At 38.3% G+C, this 19,575-nt stretch overlaps 3 protein-coding genes across 5 annotated transcripts in view; all 3 read right to left on the bottom strand.

Annotated features, from left to right (window-relative positions):
* The window catches only part of ncoa1 (nuclear receptor coactivator 1), a 38,728-nt gene extending 36,942 nt beyond the window's left edge, over positions 1-1,786 (bottom strand). For 2 of the 3 annotated variants that reach the window (XM_055149220.1, XM_055149222.1), the window contains exon 1: positions 1,103-1,786. The gene's annotated coding sequence lies outside the window, so the exon portion shown is untranslated. The remainder of the gene's footprint in view (positions 1-1,102) is intronic. The other variant, XM_055149221.1, reaches the window with a different exon arrangement.
* A 1,607-nt stretch (positions 1,787-3,393) lies between these two features.
* On the bottom strand, positions 3,394-4,341 carry ptrhd1 (peptidyl-tRNA hydrolase domain containing 1). Its single transcript, XM_020920781.2, has 2 exons — positions 4,113-4,341; positions 3,394-3,778 (listed from the first exon to the last, which is right to left on the bottom strand). Exons 1-2 carry the CDS (start codon positions 4,320-4,322, stop codon positions 3,608-3,610), a joined length of 381 nt encoding a protein of 126 aa, XP_020776440.1. The 5' UTR covers positions 4,323-4,341; the 3' UTR covers positions 3,394-3,607.
* Positions 4,342-6,377: 2,036 nt separating this feature from the next.
* The window catches only part of fam184ab (family with sequence similarity 184 member Ab), a 154,774-nt gene continuing 141,576 nt past the window's right edge, over positions 6,378-19,575 (bottom strand). Inside the window, exons 19-22 of the mRNA XM_020920220.2 lie at positions 10,429-10,546; positions 10,213-10,317; positions 8,325-8,572; positions 6,378-6,462 (exon numbers count right to left, since the gene is read on the bottom strand). Of these exons, the coding sequence (XP_020775879.1) occupies positions 6,378-6,462; positions 8,325-8,572; positions 10,213-10,317; positions 10,429-10,546 (556 nt within the window). The remainder of the gene's footprint in view (positions 6,463-8,324; positions 8,573-10,212; positions 10,318-10,428; positions 10,547-19,575) is intronic.

Here is a 19,575-nt window from a genome sequence, read left to right as displayed (position 1 = left end):
AGCTTTAATATGAAGTATGAGTGTACACATGTGAAGTTTAATTTGGGATGCACGTCTTTCTGTAGATCTCACTTGCACTGAGAATAAGTTAAAGCGGAGTAAAGATTAAAAGCTTTACTTATAGTTCAGAACTTTAAGACAAGTTTGAAGCCGTATTTCTTTATTACAGCTTATATAACAGTATCCTATAGCTCCACGTTACAGCATGAGTAGTCATCCTTTTAATAATTCAGTGTGTGATGCTTAGGAAACTGTGGTCATTCTGTCTCATCATTACACCACTAGGCTCTGCTCAGTTTCTATAGCCTAAATAGCCTACGAATATCTATTTTAGCACGACTCTAGAGTTGCTATTACAAAAAAACAGCGTCTGCGTGAACTGCTGCACTCTTAAAATAATCTTGTCAATTTTCCAAAACACTGGATTTAGCTTATGCAACATAAATCCTGGAAAGCTGTTGTCAATGAGTATCCTATAATGTCAGTTTAACGCAGAGCACTACTACCATCGGGGCTTGTTATGCTTGTGCGCTGCCCCACTACAAGTTTGCTCTTTAACCTAAATAACACAATCCATAGCCCAATAGCATAACCTACAGCGGTGACTCGACATCATATTGCAATGTTTAGATGTACGACGTTACGAGCACGCAAACTGAACCAAGAGGCGGGGATTTTGACGGATTGGGTTTAATTTTGGGAAAGTACAGCAACTTTATTGAGGCTGTTAAACACTGCATACACCTGGAAAATTGCCGAATGTTGCACAATGGACTACGTGAAAGGGATTTGTAAATGAATAGTCACTTTTGCAGCGAGAAGTGGGGTGTTATGGTCGGAAAAAGCACAATGCAGCTCGACGGAGGCCTCTCGCGTGTCTTACATAAGGAGCAGCCTGGTGTGCTCCTTCGCAGGTGTTAAAGGAGCACTATGTCCCAGCCCGCGGAGCATGTTATGTATCCGGGAGTGCAGGATGGCCTCGGTAAATACGCGTACGGTGAACACAAAAGTACAACAGAGAGCGCGCAGTGACCGATGGATGCAAGGCCCGTCGTCACCGTTTGGTTTGGTCATGTGTTTTACGCGCTTGTGGCCCACTTACCTCGTTGTTGTTCCTCCTCCGAGTGCAAATAAAAATCCACGGGGCGAGCTCTGGGCCTCGGATGTCACGCGGTTTAGAGTAAAATTCCCATGTAAACTGCAGCGTAGACTCTGCGTAAAGACAGCCAGTTAGCTCCCCCTGCTAACAAGCTTAACTTCAAATGTTTTACTTTTATCCGCTGTTACTTCGCCGTGAGGTATTAAAGCAGACAGTAGGCAAGGTCCGTGTCATTAATCCACACGTGTCGCTTCAGAAACAACCCCAAAAGTTGCAGGTTAGCACGGTGGCTAGCGATTTACCGTCAGCTTATGTTGACAAACAAGCCTGCGTGTTTCGGAGCACACACACGACTTGTGGCTAAGCTAGCGCCAGGTTGCTGCTTCTGCTAGCACGGTTAGCTTCGCAGGCTAAAGCAGCTCGCAAAATCCAAACCTTGCTTTTAAAATCCTCCGTGGCCTCGTCCCACGTACATCCCAGCGGTCGACGCGTGCCTTTAGAAACTCCAACAATCACTTATGTTTGGTTTTGCGCTCTTAATAATGATGCACTCGTGTTTTCAAAGCCAAGTTATCGCTTTGGTCTCTGCTCTCCGCCATTTCCAATCTCTCAACACAAACAAACAGCGCTGCTCGTGCACACCGCGGGAGGCGCGTTCACGAGGGGGCAGAGGGCTCCGGATCCAGATCCACTGAGATCCAACACTGAGAATACCACCAGATCACTGTGACCACACGTCCTTATTTACCCGGGACAGTCCCAGTTTTGAGCCCTGTGTCCCCTGTCTTAGCAGATTTATCCAGAAAATACTGATTTGCCCCAGTTTCATACAAAAAATGCCCCAGGTGTCCCTATTTTTGACCAAACTGATCCCTGCCAACAGTAAAGAGAGGCATAAATAGTCATTGATTTAGTTAAAATATAGAAAAGCTGCTTAAAAATGACCAAAACACAAAGAAAATGTGACTATAGTGACTCATATTAGTGCCAGGTGCAGAAATATTTTCCTTAATTACGCACTCATTTCACAATTTTATTATTACCAACCAACCCAAACCAGGTATGTCTCAATTTTTTATTTTGAAAATCTGGTCACCCTACACCAGATCCCACTAGAGACATTTAGATCAAACAATGTGCCACGATCACGAGTGTAATTAACGACTATCCGGATTTACTGGAGGGGGAGTGGCCTTTGATATGGGTTTTCACGCAACAAAACACGTATAACATCTTAAATTTCCACGTCCTTTACATTCCAAGGTTATTTAATATTAAAAAGAATTCCAATGAACTCGTACACATTAATAACCTAATACAAAACACTAGTGGTATAGTTGAAAATGACAGACACTCACAATTACAAAATTCACAATCAGGTCAATGTGCGTATAAGTGAATAGATTTTATGACTGTGTATATGATAAGGGTTGCTCACTGCTCTTTGACACGGTGTAGTAAAGACATTAGAGCTGACATTCCGGTTGGCTTCAAAGTGAATCATCAGTGTGACTCATCATAAGCTACAATGCACCACGTGATAAGTGCATGTGCTGGATCTCTACATAGGAACAGGCGTCATTATCAGTTCACCCTCACAATTATACACACGCGCTATCCTAAAGTGAACCAGTGTTTTGGAGACCGGTTTGAACTCTGACAACATGAGACTTATACAGCACCTCTCTGCCCTCTACTGTCTAAACTAAAAATAAAACTGCAACCATTTCTTCTTGTATTGATACTGCACTAGAATAGTCATCCCCGTACATGTTTATGCTTACTTTAAAATATTTGAGGTTTATTTATTTATTTAAATAATTTGAGACTATAACAAAAATGCTTACCCCCTCCCTATAAAGATAAAAATATACTGAATGTTTCTGTCAGTGTGTTGCATGGTATACAGAATCTCTTATGAAGTAAATAGTTTGATGAATCATTGCTTGTCTTTTGTAATAAGTTGTAATGGATTTATTCTTTTTTTTTTTTTTTTTTTTTGCACATTGGCCTGAGTTGGTGTGACTCATAAAAGGAACCTATTAAAAGATACAGTGAGTGAGAAGATGTTAAATAATTAAAATGTGCTACAGTGAAGCCAAAGAATGTTCTCCACCAGTTTCAATTGCAACTACAATTTACTGCTGTACTCCCAGGAAAGTCACACAGTAGATTTCACCAGTCTTAAGGGCACAAAACTGGCCTGAGGTATGTGCAAAGTTGGGAAAGTGTATTGCTCAAAGTCATAAGGATTATGTCAGGAAATGCCAAAGTCTGAAGGAACAAAACGCAAAACGCTTGCATTGTTTTCTTTAGTCATTTACAGTCACAATCTTACATGTGTACAACAATGTCATAAGCTTTAAATAACAATGCAAACTGTGTGCATTCTTCCAAGAACATGCACTAGAGCTTAAGTAAGATAATATGCTTTGTCCAGTCTTTCAGATGGTTTGGTTACTGTTACTGGCACGTTTTCATTGTCCCTTCATTCAAGGTCCCATTCACTTATTTGAACAGTTTGAACTTTTTCAGCAGTGGGTGGACAGTGTCTTTGGGATAGGGCTTTAGAGCCAAACAAGTGGGGATGTTCTCCGGCTGCTCGATCCACAGTTTATGCAACACTCCAGCCTGAGTTAGACTCTGGGAGAGTCCGGACAGGGCTACCTCATCTGGAGCCTGGCCAACACAAAACATACACATGTCAGAACACAACTATACAAACACACAAAGACGAGTGCAAGAAGACCTGAGTGATTACATATTTATAAACTTTGTGGCTTGGTGTGGTAATGTATAATTTGCCACATGCATTTACAGTGGTCAACGAATACAAAAAATACATATTGCCAGGCTAGAAAAAAAAAAAAAAAAAAAACTAAATTAAAATATATAATGTATTTGGTTAAGGCGCAGTGTAAGTTTAGCTCTGTGTGTTTTGTAAAAGCTGGAGCCCGCAGGTTGACTGTGCAGACTGACATGGGGCACATGTGACTGGACACCGGGGTCTCACCGCTAGAACCACTTTGTGCATGGAGTCCAGCTCCTGCAGGTAGCGCTGCGTGTCCGGGTCGGTGTAGTGCAGGTGGATGGCCGCAGTAGCCGCATGACAGGCCTGTGTAATGACCGCTCCCAGGGGCCACGACAGAGAATGAACCAGGTCTGATCGGACAACCACGTACTGGACCAGCCGAGCAGGAGCCGCTGCTCCCGGAGCCGCCATTTTCACAGCAGCGTTAACGTCACCCCGCCGCCGTGTGTTTATCTTCCGGTTTAGATGTTTCTGTTTGTCATATCAAAATACCGCCATCTAGCGACCACTTATATTAATGCGTGAATAATGAACATAGTTTCTACTATAGACTGTATAAAGTTTCTACCTAAACCTGCTGGAAAGTCTCAAAATTCTGAAAAAAAAAAAAAAAAAAAAATCAACATAAATTTTTTATTTGTTAAATATCAGTGGCCTGAAGGTTACTCACAGTAGTGAAAACACAAATACAACAGGCAAATCATAAAAGAACAAAAAGATGTTCAATCATTCACTCTGGAATAAGTAGTTCTGCAAGGCCATATACAGTATGATATAATCAGCTAATTAAAGCAACTCCATTATCATTTAATGCATTGGCCTTAAAAGGACCACACAATACAAACTGTAAATGTCACAATAATTCTTTATTAAGCATACACATTATAATATAAATATAAAATATGCTATTTTTGTTTTTAAAATCGGTGAGACATCATTATATCTGTGTTGAGACAGACAACCATACAAACAGTTTGAATATTCTAACAAAATCTGCTGAGACGTCTAACGCAGCTGTAACAAACTTGTTGTGATGGTGTCATCCTAAAAACCAGTCCAATGTGCGGCACCAAGCTGGTCCAAGGTCAGCCCTGGCCCAAAGACGCTGGATGGAGAGAGCACAACAACCTATCGTTTAAATTCTTTAGATATATATTTCTTACTGGAGTCCAACGATGGCATTTAGCAGCATGAGAATGCACCACGCATTGTAATCTAAATCCAAGAGATAGCAAAATCAAAATGGTGTAAAATAAACATTGATAAACATTGATGATCATTGTCACTGTACTAGTCTTCCACAGTGAAACAATCAAAGAGAAACAATCAGGTTTGAAAGTGAGAAAGTCTGAGTCAGTTCAGCTTCACCTCAGTCGACCTGTGTACATTGTACAACTCAGTCTCAACGAGTCCACACACAACTATGTTTCTGCAAATGAGCCAAGCCTGTCGCATTTCAGCCTTGTCAAGACTAAACTGAGTGAGCAGTACAAATAAATGCAGAATAATCTCCCTCTTATTTGGCACACGGCCTCAGACAATATAGGAGAATTACCAACATATATAATACAATAATACAGAAGGAAAAGGTTTGGACCGACACAATTTCAAACACACATCCTGATAAAACCAAGCATACACTGCCCCAATAAGATATGGCAATGCCTGTCAGGTGAGACTTGAACAGACCACTTCTGTTTGCTTAGAAAGTCAATAGGTCAGTAATAAAAATGTATCTAAAACATTACACCTTTTGGCACACAAATATAAAATGAAAATCTTTATACATTCATCATGAGTAAATGATAAGTGATATTTTTTAATTTGGTGATGGTATTTTTGGCGGTTAAAATTGCCACTTAATTTAGATTTGAGGTAGAAACATATGATCAGATCTTCCCATGTCATATGGCACTATGAGAAGTTTGCTTAAATACAATAAATATATTGTTTTGACTTACAGTCTTTGTTAGCTTTGTTTGCTCATTTACTTTATTGCAAAATAAAGTTATTTTTAATCATAATAAATAAAAAGAAACACAATAAAATCCAGATGTACATACTGTATGTATAATAAATATGGCTATAACTCAACATACATAGACTTAATCCAGCATAAAGCTGCGATATAAATAAAATATGAAGCCTCTCATTCACTTGTACACACATGTTAAATGCTTTGTTATACGTGTCCATTGAGTTGCAGAAACACAGTCAAGTTTTCAAGCCTGAGTTGTACCTACATTACATTTAACCTAATGAAAGTACATGACATCAAGTTTTCAATGTTTCCTTCTCTTGTCGACTGAACGCAAAGTGAACTAGTCCCAGACCCCAGACTATGACAATAAATAACAAATAGTTTTAACATTTTTCTCTTTTTATGTGTTTTTTTCCTTTTTTCAATGTTTTTGTTCTTGTTTGGTAGACATGCTGAATCCTCCTGTTTTGCAGGTCTATGGTCAGTCAAAAGGAAAAATACTGAGCAAACCATTCCTGGCGCTGGGCATCTGGGGAGTCCAGGCTGGATGGGTCCTTGCTCTCAGGAGGGCTTTGGTGGGGACAATATCAGAAAATACACAGGTGAAGATAGAAGCAAATTGGCAACATGGTCTCATTATGAACTGGGTCTCACTACATAAATGCAGTCATTTGTTTAAATAATGTTCTCACTATATTATTGTAATGTAGTTAGATAGTAAAAGTACTGGCAGAAGATAGTAAGAATATTATTGGTGCTTATAGCAGTAGAATTGGTTTTGCAATTTTAAAATTTTAAAAATAATTTCCCTTGTGGATCAATAAAGTCTAAGTGTAATACACGGGATGCCTTTCACATGGTGTCCACAAGAGGGCAGCACAGCCTTTAAAACGCAATAATTAATTTATCAGTCTAGGTTTTTATTTTATTACATTTCTGTTTCACATTTCGCTCTAGGACATAAGAGCCTTATTTGAGTTTAAATATTACTGGAGAATCAACTGGATTTAGATATATTAAGTATTTAACCAACAGAAAAGTTTTTCTTTTCTCCAGTGAAAAAGTGTTGAAGTGTCATCTTCAACCTGTTGAAATAAGCGTTAACCAGAGTAAATTTAAGACTAAGTCTATATTAAGTAAATTCAAGTCCAACTCTCTGAAAATGCAAATAGTGCACTCTATGTTGGTAATTTCAGTGGATTTAATTCTAATAGAAGACATTATAAATCATATTTGTTGTAGGTGTTTCAGGGAGCTTGTAACTGTTGATGAGCAGCAGCAGCAGAGCATGCAGCAGCCCAATGGATGTCACCACAACATGCGGAGCACAGCCACAGACCCCAGTGTTCAGAATGAGCAGCTTTTATTGGACAGACCACCAGCACACAGAGGCCATCGGCAAAAGACAATATCAGCTTCATCTTCAACTCAGATCAGAAAACATAAGGTTCAGTTTGGAGTCGAGGAGAAGAGGTGCAACATGCTGAGATTACATGAGATGACAGGTGGAGATGTAACAAATATGAGCAATGCATAAATATGAACAATGTATAAAAACACATAAAAAATATAATAATAAAGACATGCACATAAACAAACACACAGTGTAGACAGGACACTTTGCATTCCAAAGCCATTCTCTGAAGCCTCACAGTGTGGGACAGTTACAGGCCTGTCTGAAAGTCTTTTTGTGTTGTGTGCTAAAGTCAGGATGCCATCATCTGCCATTCCAGCACATGAAGCCACTCGCAGGCTTGTAGGCTCTTGATTCACACGGAGTGGACGCAGCACTGCTAATGATTACATGCTGCTAATGGACATGACCCAGCCACCAAAAATAACACTTTTGGCATAGAAGTCTTACATACAAATGTAAACAGGACTATAGAAAGTGCACTATACTTACTGAGGACTAAATTTTCATTTTATTAAAATAGAAATGTATATCAATATAGGCTTAAATACTGTATTTGGGTCTGCATATTGAATATTAACCCAAAACAGGCTTGTGTAGCTTCTTAAAAGTCCAAACTTAAATTAAAGTAGACATGTAAATGTCTTGAAATATGGCCTCTTTCTTGTCTGGGCTAATGGCAGCTACTTAACAGGGATAATAGTAAACAGTCCAGACAATTCACTAAAACAGTCATGCAACTTTCAGTAAGAACGCTTTACTTTAGTTTCTTTAGAGACTGCTACATACAGGAAGTGCGTTTCCGTTTTCAAACAAAATGTTATCATTTAACATAATAAAAATCCACCACTTGACTCAGTCAAGTGTATTTTTTTTCTATTGTTTTTGACAAATGGGTAACTTTTTAAAAAAGCTCACTATAGGGTGTTCTTTATAATTGTGCAAAAAACAGACCCTGGGGTCACTGTCTATACTTTGGCTCCCGGGTCAGTGCTCAGTCTGAGCCTGTCACTCTCACCTCATGAACTTCTTGGTTTCGGTGGGAGGGGTCGGCGGGGGCAGAGGTTTGTTGGAGTTGAGCTCTAGGTGATGCAGGGGGGAGTTGGGAAGGGGGTCTAGGCGGCCGCTGGGGGCTTGAGGTGGAGCAGGATGTGGGAGGGGCCCACTTCCTGTACCAGCCACGCCCAAACCGGCAGCCTCCAGCCCCCTGACATTAGAAGAGCTGCTCAACCTGGTGGTGGAGGATTTCTCATTCTTTCGCTTTTGCTACACAGAAAACAAAGAAAGGAGTGGCACTGGGGTCAACGCGGAGCAGGAGGGAGGACGGCAACAAAACAAGAACAATGTACAAACGCAATGTAAACAAGAGCAACCAAGTCTCCAAAGAAATCATATTTACTGCTTCAATGGTGAAGTCAAGAAAATGTATGCACTATAGTTAACCCAAAGTTATGACGCTATAATAGGCCATTAAAACCTATTGCAATTACTATACTAAATAGTATATCAAGTACTGAGACAGAGAAGTGCTTCCATAGTGGACTTCAGGGGTTCAGACTGAGCAGGTTGAATTTAAAACAAGCAGAACAACACATATCTCTGTAACTCTGAAATGTCAGCATTCATTTTATATAGGAGACTGGGTTGAACCAAACATATGGAGGAGGAAGGGAAAAATAAAGACAGATGAAGTTAAGGTACAGCAGTAGGAAACAAGACATGAGATTTATTCAAATGTGGCCAGAAGCAGAATGAATGAGTAAATCCAGAGTTATCTCTCAGTCCTTGAACGCACCACCAGTCGCTGGGAGCTGATCAGTTCAAATGAGGAGAGATGGTTTGGAAAGCAAAGGGCTGAACATAGTAAACAAACCCTGATGAATTCAATCATAAGGATGTAGTGCACAGTGTATAGCAGACAGACACTCTGGGATGGACAAAATGAAATGAGTGACAACTTGTCCACACTCCAAATTTGTAATGAGTTTTGTATCAAATCAATGTAAAAAGAAAAGCAAGTTTGTTCAAGTCCAATATTTGTTTTAATTTTAAAAGAACTAAAAAGTCAAAATTCTGTTCACACATTCTGCATTCAGCAGCCTCTGAGTTGTTTAGACATTGCATTGAACTTCAGTGATGACACTTGAAGTTTGGAGCTGCTTTAATTGCAGTAAACATTTGAAACTCTTGTAGCACAGACAAACCTTCAACTCTTTGTTCTGTCTCCATTAGTTGTCCTTGAGAGGCAAATTAGAGCCTGTCAAGAGATTCTTTACCACATAACATCACCTCTGATAAAATGTGCTTTTGGGAAAGTTCTCAGCGTTGCACTTAGCTGAGGCTTCCATCATGACGCCAACTTATTTCTGCAATATAAAATGCAGTTTAAAATATACAGCAAATGATGTGCCCTCACTGAACCTTAACCTACTGGCGGTTTTCAGATTCTAGACAGTCATGATGTTATGCTCACAGATGGGACCCTAGAAACAATTTTACGGAGTGATAACATTTGCACTTTTCTGTGAAATTTCCAAAAGATAAATTCATAAATGTTGAACCTGACCATTTAGTGACTAGACCCAGTCTAAAACTCATTGTACAAAAAAAAAATCTGCATTTTGACCATATTAATTTAAGATGCCTCCTGCTGTCTCTGCCACTACAAAAGACACCCTCAGAATCTTCAGACTCACACCAACTCTTTTCATTTTACGAGCTGAGTTGATCTTTTTTGTATTGCAGTATCAAAATTAGAGTAGAACATTATCCATGGCTCCAACAATGCAATGTCTAAAGCTGAGCGCTGGATTGAATGAGATGAGATGTAGTGGACATTGTCCTTTAAAGCTTCAGGCCTGGATCAGTTCTCCTGTGTGTGGCGTGGGGCCACACTTTGGACTTACCTTAATGAGTGGGTTGATGACTCCTACATTTGGACTGGCGTTAAATACTTTGTTGAAGTTTGTCTCTCTGTTGACCAACTCCAGCTGATAGAACTTCTTATCGTCCTGAAGGACACAGGGGCATGGGACATGAGCACAGAGAAGCCCTCAACAAGCCAAAGTTCAATTTCTGTTTGTAAACTAGCAGACTTCAAACTACTCTGAAAAAGTACTTACCACCAGTTTTTTGACGAGTGACTCTCTCTCTGTGACCATGTCTTTGAGTTCTGCGATGATCTGCAGATCTTCAGGACGACTCTCTCGGTTCCTAAATTTATCCTCAGTCGCCTCCAAACTGCAGCACACAAAAAGGCAAAGTTTAGTCGATGTAATATTTACCATTTTAAAATGTTCAAACCTGAGAGTTGAGAATGCACTGATGCAGCTTTTTCAGTTCTGATACTGATATCTATTTTGGCTGCAGAAAATGGTCATAGTTATGTTATTACAAAATGGATCAAAATTGTGATTTATCTTGCAGGTAATTACTGAACACCTTTATAAAGTTCAAAGATTGTGAGACGGCAAAATCAGCCTGTAAATATTATAATTTGTTAGATCAAATTAAAGGCCCAATCAGGATATCAGCTGAACCGATATCGTGAGACTTGTCAATACCAGTATCAATGCATCCCCACTGAGAATACTTAAGACTACCCTATTGATTGCTTAAATACAGATGATTGGACAAATAAAACAGCAGTACAGGTTTAAGTGGCTCTGTTTTCTCTGCAGTAAACAGAAAAGAGTTTTGTACCATGTTTCATTCTAAATGTCTTTTTCAATAGATTGTTTGGACGGTGAGTTATGAGAAGGTCCTGAATGAATGGCCTCCCACTTGTTTCACAATTGCCCCAAGAGAACAACAGTCAGATAAAACTTGTTCATTTTACAGCTTCTGATATCAGCTATTATAGAAACTGTTGAAGCATTCACACCAAAATGGGGTTTCTGTAAAGGTGCTGTTGGGCAAAAGGTCTTTTTCTTTGCTGAAGCGTATTTATAAAGCACTTCAGCAAAGTACACAGAACTTTCTTTATGGTATTTATCCTATAGTTCAAGGCTCAACCTTTTAATGTGTTGGTGCCAAAGGAGCTGAGCTAAAACGTTGATGTTCTGATGGGATTTAAAACTCCAAACCTTTTCCAACTGTGTGGCGAGAAGAAGTTAAGTGACACTTTCGCAATGGTTCAGTGGTTCAATTCCAGCTTTGACATAAGAAACCTACTAACAAGACAACAGCCTGAGTATCTGCTACTTCAGATAAACAGGGTAGAACTTCAATCTGGGATATCACCACAACTTAGACTAATATTACACAATGCATCTTGAAGTACTAAAAGTGTGTATAACACTTGTATTTTGTATAACCTGCTATCTAAAAGTAGTTCAGATCAGAATGTACTTGAGTATTTAGACACTGTGGGTACTAGTTTTAGATATGGATCTTTGAAATAGGCCTGGGTGAATTTATTTTATAATTTTTTAAACCAAAATATGGATAAAGAATAGGGCTGGGTATCATAAAGAAGCTGCCAATTCACGATTCATACCTCGATACATAGGTCATGATACGATACATATTTTGATACACTGAGCTTTCGATTGTATATGATATACTTCAAATCGATTCGATATGGATCAATAAAAAATAATGGCTAAATCATGGTTGGGACACTAAAAGTCTTTGTCAAACCACTTCTTGTGCGAAGTTCATATGAAACACACAAATTTTAATATCAAAACAGTAAAAATGTCAAATGTGTTGCATAAACAAGTTTCCTTCCTCCAAACAAGCAACAAAACTGTAGCGCTTAAAAATAATTTAGTAAAATATAACAAAAAATACTCTTGGCGGTATATCGATGCAGCAGTCCACGATATCGATACTGTATCATCACATTAAACGATACAATATATCGATATTTCAATATTTTTGCACACCCATAATAAAGAATATTGCCATTTTACTGACAGAGGACTGACTGTAGACCTTTCGATTAAAATAAAGACAGATGATAGACAAGATTGGATTGATTAAGTACATTTTTAAATTATCTATCCATCTTTTCTTGGTTGAATCTTGTTGTTCAGACTCTGACCTGAAAAGACAAGACTTCATTCCTTCTTGAGATGCAGAAAGTCAAACCATCTCACAGCGAGAAGCCTTGACATAAAAACACAGACTTCCATACTGCCCCACCATCCCAAAACCCCACTCCACAATATCAAACATCAGCCGGACAGTGAGTATTTTAAGAGGTGAGCGACCTTAGAGTGGACATTGAAAAGGATGACCTGTCATTTAGTTTGTCTCTGGGACTCTCTGATCACACGGGCGTTCTGTCAGTGACGGATGTGTCTGTGAACAGCTTCAGTTATCTGCACTGCCTTCTGCTGCTGCTGCCCGTGTTTTCTCAAACTCACTAGAAACTCTACAAAATGTGATTTGACTTTTAAATGGACTGTCAAGGTACAGCATAACTTTTCTTAAATAAAACTACCCAGAAACATAACTCTGTATTTCCGTGGGCGATGATGAGACAAAATATGTAAAATTTTTCTGACCTTCCACCACAAAAGTTACACAGTCCAACTTTAATCACAGTACCACAAGAATTTACCAAAACAAATGTGTGATAATGTACTGTATAGTGACTTTGCATTCCTAACAACAGCCAAACTAAGTCAAGTCTTATACCCAAAACTGATCATAATGTTGTGTATCCACTACAGTCACACGAATACAAGAGTCACCACATGAAAAAGTGCAAAAATAAGAGACTTTGTTGAATGTGGTGGAACAGGAAGGAACAGATTTAAAAGGGAAACTTAAGCTCATAGATAACGTCAGATGATTTGAAGTTTGAAGTCTTTGCAGGAAAAAGAAAAAACTACATAAATGGAACGAGGGACAGGGATCAAAAGAAGGTATATTTGATGTATCTTTTAATGGGAGAAAACACCAAAACACCAAATAACAAACTGTTCAGTAGTCAGGGCACGTCACACACTCATCTAAAACCCATTATTTATTAATTTGTTTGGCTCCAAAACAAAGTAGAGTGTTTGGTCCAAGGCATCATTATCAGGGAAAACACGCCCTACTTCATCTTTTAAAACTGCACCAGGAACTTTTACAACGCAGTGACATTTGATTCATGAATATTATTTGCATTGACGCTCTATATTTTTCCACGAACATACATAGCGAATGTCCAAACGCAACGCTTGAGTGCTAAAGCCGCAGTGAAGAGGAAAACTTGGCCACAATAAGCACAGATTCACTGACACAGAAAAACAACTGTATCCAAGTGTGATGCTGGGTCACAGCTTTCTGCATCTAAATCGTCCTGTTTATAACTCTGCATAAGCTCCGTGTGTTCGTGGGAGTCAGAGGCGTACTGTGTGGCTAAAGACAGACACAAGAAAACTCATTACTGTCCTCAAGCTCGTTAGCGCTGGTTGTGTAAAATATGTTTTGTTCAGTCGTTAATGGCAGGAGGCCAAATGTAAAGACGCATTTATTACTCTGTGTTACTTTAGTTTTTAGCAAAGTAAACTTGAGTTACAGCGTTGGACATTTTGGATTCAAAATTCAACCTCGTCAACCTTGGCTGCTGGTTGGAGGTGGGAGATATATTGATTCAAAACTGTAGAGAAATTCTAGTTTTGGCGATTTTGGAGATGCAAAATTAGAACATTGAATATAAGACAAATTTTAAAGCTGTGAGAAGAGTGTGTTAAAAATGTAATAATCTTCAAACTAAGGTATAAAGTAGGGATGTAACAACTGAAATATCCGGATATCGTATCGTCAAAAGTCTCACAATAATATCGGGGGCTGTCACAATATATCAAATTACAAGTTCCTTTGCTTAAATGCATGGTTTTATAGTAGCAACAGCTTATGAACATCGGAAACTACATATCCCATGATTCATTTCAGTGCAGACAACATGAAGAAATATGTTTTTTACTTGAATTTTTGGGATTGGGATTGGGATTATGACGGAAATAATTCACACCAAAATCTTGTCAAGGTATTTTAAAAGCAAAAAAGTCTCCTATCTTTATTTATATTTGCCTCTCCTAAATACCACAATAAATATCAAACTGTGAGATGCATATCATGATATATCAAGAAATTTGGTTACATCCCTAGTATAAAGTGGTATTTCTGCATTTCTAATTCTATAGTCCACTAACTTGAGTACGATACTTGAATGTCAACCACAACATTTACAGGCACATTTTAGCACGTTTCTGTTGAATTTCAAGGATGAATCAAGCAAGTTTGTTATTATTACTGTTATGTGTGTTTTGGTATATGTCCAGGAATGGTACTGCAGAAGACCGTGTTTCTAACAAGTGCATAGTTACAGCTTCCTGTTTGTAAACTGACTAAGAGTTCACAGACCCTTAAAGGCAAGTGTTGCAATAGAACATACAGCAGTGTTATTATTACTGGACATCTATCAACCAATGCAAAGAACGTCTGTCTATGTCTCTTCCTGTTTGTTTGTTTGTTTGCCTGTTTCACGTATAAAACGAGGGGGGACAGGGCTTTCTCTGTGGTCAGCCCTATAAGCTCTAGAACGCTCGGCCCCCCACGTGTTTTAAGTCTCATCTTAAAACCCACTTTTATTCTCTGGCTTTTAACACCAGGTGAGCTGTGTGGTCCTCTATATGTTTTATTTATTTTACTGCTATTTTATGATTTTTATGGTTTTGCTTTAATTAGATTTTCAGGTTTTACTATTTTAGGAACAGTATGACAAAATTTTAGCAATTTACCCTTTCATTGTCTTCAATTTATGATGTCTGTGCAGCACTTTGGAAACTGCTCTGTTTGTAAAATGTGCTATAGAAATAAAGTGGACTTGGATTTTGGATGGGCAATAGCTCTAATGTGACAGGATCCTGACTCACAGTATGCCATAAATCTCCATGGAAACAAGTAAGTGACACCACCAGGGCCACTTACAGGTCAGATCTGTAGAGAGGCGATCCCGCACAGATTATGAATGCATATATTTCAAGGTATGTTTGAGTAATAAAAACAATAGGGGATGTAACGATATCCAAACCTCTCGGTACAATATTATCATGATATTTATTGCGGCATTTTGGAGAGGCTGATATAATTGTAGATAGGAGCCTTTTTTGCTTTTAAAATACCTTGACAAGATTTTGGTGTGAATTATTTCTGTCCTAATCCCAAGAATTCAAGTAAAAAACATATTTCTTCATGTTGTCGGCACTGAAATGAATCATGGGATATGTAGTTTCCGATGTTCATATGCTTTTGCTACTATAAAACCATGCATTTAAGCAAAGTAACTTGTAATTCGATATATTGTGATAGCCCACGATATTATTGTGAGACCTTTGACGATGCGATATCACAATATTTCAGTTATTGTTACATCCCTAAAAAACAACTGTAGTAGAATAAATGCATGGTTAATACTTTACTATAAACATTCCAAGCAATTAGCAAAATGTACATCTTTAAGTGCACCTATTAAAGTTAACTCAGTATAAATGGAGTGGTTCAAGATCTCGCAATCCTAAGTAAAGTCTACTTGCAAAACACCACGCAGTAATTAGAAAGAACAAGTAGTAGTCTTACAACTGCCTATCTCCAGTTATCTGAATATTAACCTTCACACACATCGTTATCTCTGTCATTAGCATTGTCAATTTGACCCTCTCTGTTCTGGGGTCACTGTGATCACAACACAATACAATTAAACCCAGTGTCAGACCTGTAGATAACACTAATCACCACAGCTCCAATCGCAGTGGCACGTCTCCCAATCACCAGGCATTACATTCAAGTTTGCCACTACTAAAGACTGAATCATAATTAATTTCCAGCACAGGCGCCCTCCTTCGCTCTTCTTCTGTTCTTACGATCTGGCTGGGACGTACCATCTGCCTCCCTTTCAACACAAATTGGCCTTTTGTGTCTCCTAAAACGCTGGCCAAGACTCCAACAAGTCTTCTAATAGTCAATATGCTGGGGGCACATATGTAGAAATCCTATGGAAGTCTAACTGAATATGTATGAGGTTTAAGTGGGGAAAGCGTTTTGGCGGGAGGCGTCTGGGGAGGGGGAGGCATCGTGTAGCCGCAAAAAGATTAATTAGTTCGGAGGAGCTGGTCGAGATGGATCAGCGCTGGAGGTAATTAGATGGAGAGAAGCAACATTATCTCAGGGGGTTAAGAGTCACTCACGGCTTTTTAAGGAGAGACAAAACACACAAAGCAGAGATCACAGTCTGGATCAGGAAAGTCATCTAGAGCGTACGGGCCAAAAGGCAAAGGGGCGACTGTGCTGTGAATGTGTTTTAATTAACCTCAGATGAAGTTTCAATTTACACGGTCACCTTTCAGGACCTCAGTTTCATAACAGGAGAAATAAGGACAATGTTGAGAAAAAGTGGCGAGATTGTTGACGGAAACATTAACAAAACTACAAATAGTTTCATTTACAGGTCATATTGCAAACTTTTGAGGCTTTTTAAACTACTTTGGACACTTTATCTCAGGTATTTCCTGCACTATAAGGTGCTATAGGGTAAGTATTAGAGCATTAACATAATCAGAACAACTCTAGAGAAAATGCTTGGGCTTAAAGTAAATACCTCCTACAACCGTATTTCATATAAAGCTGCTAAACTGAGCAGTACCTGGAGGACTAAGGGAAAGAGCAAGGGGGGAGTAAAGGCGGGGTACAGCAGAATTATGATTGGTCTAACAGGTATCCACAATTCAAACTGTGCCTCTACAGCCTGTCTATAATCAGGTAAGTCCTGTGTGATGTCACGTAGTACTTGAGATTGCAGTTCTGAAAACACTGAGTTTCCAGAAAGCTCCATACATAACTAGTTTGAACTAAAATTGTCTAGGAAGAGCACACAATCTTTTTAAAACATCATGTACAGTTTAGTAGCAAAAAGGTTTATTTAGTGTTTAGTTCCACCCAAAGCAGTTTCTTGGATTACAACATGAAGTGGGCGTGTTTTGAGCAACAAAGAAGGAGATGGACAATGCTTAAATGCTAAAATTGTCAACAAAAAGTCAATTTAGCGTAGTATGGGACCATTAATTAACAAAAGGTATTTTCAATGTGATGACAGCGCGACTCTAGATCTGCCCAGTAGGTGGTGCATGTCTCTCACTGCAGTCAGTCCATAAACAGGTCAGTTCAGGGGAGAACATCTCTGCACTTCTCGCAAACAGTTGAGTAAATGCCATATGTTCCGGCTACTTCCTGAGCTAATAACTTTCTGATGCCGCTCATTACTCAGACTCACTTGGCAGCACTTATGACCGGTTCAGTAGTACTTCGATATTTCAGCCCACACCATGTACTTTCTAACTTTTTAATTCCAACTTTACATTCCAGTCACTAATGCAATCTCGGAGGCTGACACTAGCCTTACTGCATGACACTCATTTCATAAATATTACAAATACTGCAGTGGAATGAGACCTGGTCCTATTACTAATGAATATCTACATCCACCTCTTATGCACTGAGAGCTTTTTATATACAGTAGCTCCACTCTGAACATAAGCATGAGGCGTGTACATGATGTTACAGCGTAATACAGCGAGTGTTTTGACTGGTTAAAGGGAACATATTGCGCTATTTTCTGATCTATGATATAATGTTGTTTCCTCATCAAAAACATACCTTTACCACACAAATCCTGCATATTTAAGCTGAATTATTCTTTAAGACATAAAACAGTCGACCATGTGATGTCATGTGGTAATACAGAAAGTGCTCCACTGTGTTTTTAAACCCCATACACCTTCACTAGAATCATAATAATTTCAGTCTTGGAGTTGCCAATTTCATAATATGAAGGTGAAACAGCATTTTGAGCTTTGGAGATGTAGAGTACACAGACTTATAATGCTAAAACATGTATGAATGAAACACAAATACAACTCTGGGTATGTCTGTGAGTAGGTAACAATATTATAACATGACTTAAAGCTCACAAGAGTCTATTTTGCACAATATAGGACCTTTAAGATTTGGTCAGATGTACTACTGCTAGCTTCTCTCTAATTTATGTAATTAATGTCTCTCTCTCTTTTTAATTTTATGATGCTTATTTATATTTTGATTTGTTTTTATTGTGATCTTAAGTAACACTTTATAATAACTATGCCTTATTTAGCCTTAATAAAGCATGAAAGAAACTAAAGACTTAATTAAATAACGAGTCACGCTTAGTCATTTTTAATCATTATCACATGCTTAAATAATCTGAAAATTCAATTATTGTTTCTCTGGAATTTGACCAAACTTAACAAATGCTTAATAAAACATAATTAGTCTTCACTTTAGAAAAGCTCTCAAAAAGACTTAACTGACAGATAATAGCTGCCTGAATTATCATTGCATTATTAGTAAATCATTCTCTCACAGCTTAATAATCATTAATAAATGCTCATTTGTACTTAAATATGTATTTACAAATGCACACAAATGGTTAGTTCATGAGTAATTAAGTATGAAATAATTATAAGAAACTATTTACAGCACAGGCAAATGAAGTGCAAGTTAAGTGCTAATTAAGGTAGTAATTAAGTAGTTACTAAGTGCGACTCGTTGTTAATTAAGTCTTTGTTCATGCTTTATTAAGGCTAAATAAGGCATAGATATTATAAAGTGTTACCTGATTTGAATGTATTTCTTATTCAGTAAAGAACTTTGAATTACTTTGTGTACAAACTGTGCTATACAAATACACTTGCCTTGCCTTGCCTAGCTTGTACCAAAGACTGGAATTTAACCTTGTCCACAAAAATATATGTAAGCAAATATATAACTTCAGACTTTCACTCCTCATCCGATGCTGGAGCTATAAAAATACACTTGTTTAGGTAACCTTCTAACTGTGTGGCCAGATTTATAAATCTCTGCATGTACTGTAAGGTTCAAAAAGTTACTGCTTGAAAGATTAAATGATTTTTCCCAATACATTATATTAATACAACAGAGCGGTGCACTATACTGACAAAGGTGAAAACACCCACAAGAAACACTATTTGTTTTCCTTCCAAAATTAATAGGTTGATTCCCTTTACCTTTCACAAATCCCCTTGTAATAAAAGAGGTAAGAAAAATGCCAAGTCATACATAAATCGTGTTGCAACTCGAAGGAAACTTTGTGAAAACTTTAGCCTCAGCAGACATCGAGTAGGACATACCAGACAAGACAATAAAAGTAATGCACGGTGTGACAAAGCTTTTAAGGCAGGAATTTGATATGACATCAACTATAAACATACTGA

Source organism: Boleophthalmus pectinirostris, unplaced genomic scaffold (genome assembly GCF_026225935.1).
Source record: "Boleophthalmus pectinirostris isolate CB_2022bp ecotype Guang Dong unplaced genomic scaffold, ASM2622593v1 HiC_scaffold_13, whole genome shotgun sequence".
Classification (NCBI taxonomy): Eukaryota; Metazoa; Chordata; class Actinopteri; order Gobiiformes; family Gobiidae; genus Boleophthalmus; species Boleophthalmus pectinirostris.
Note: the sequence above shows the minus strand (reverse complement) of the source record. Positions and strands in the feature narration are given on the sequence as shown.

Bases quoted from the DNA above. Each gene is read 5' to 3' on its own strand.
- ptrhd1 (XM_020920781.2), bottom strand. From the start codon at position 4,322: ATGGCGGCTCCGGGAGCAGCGGCTCCTGCTCGGCTGGTCCAGTACGTG. The intron at 3,779-4,112 runs GTGAGACCCCGG...TGTGTTGGCCAG, and splicing joins TGCACAAAGTGGTTCTAGCG to GCTCCAGATGAGGTAGCCCT.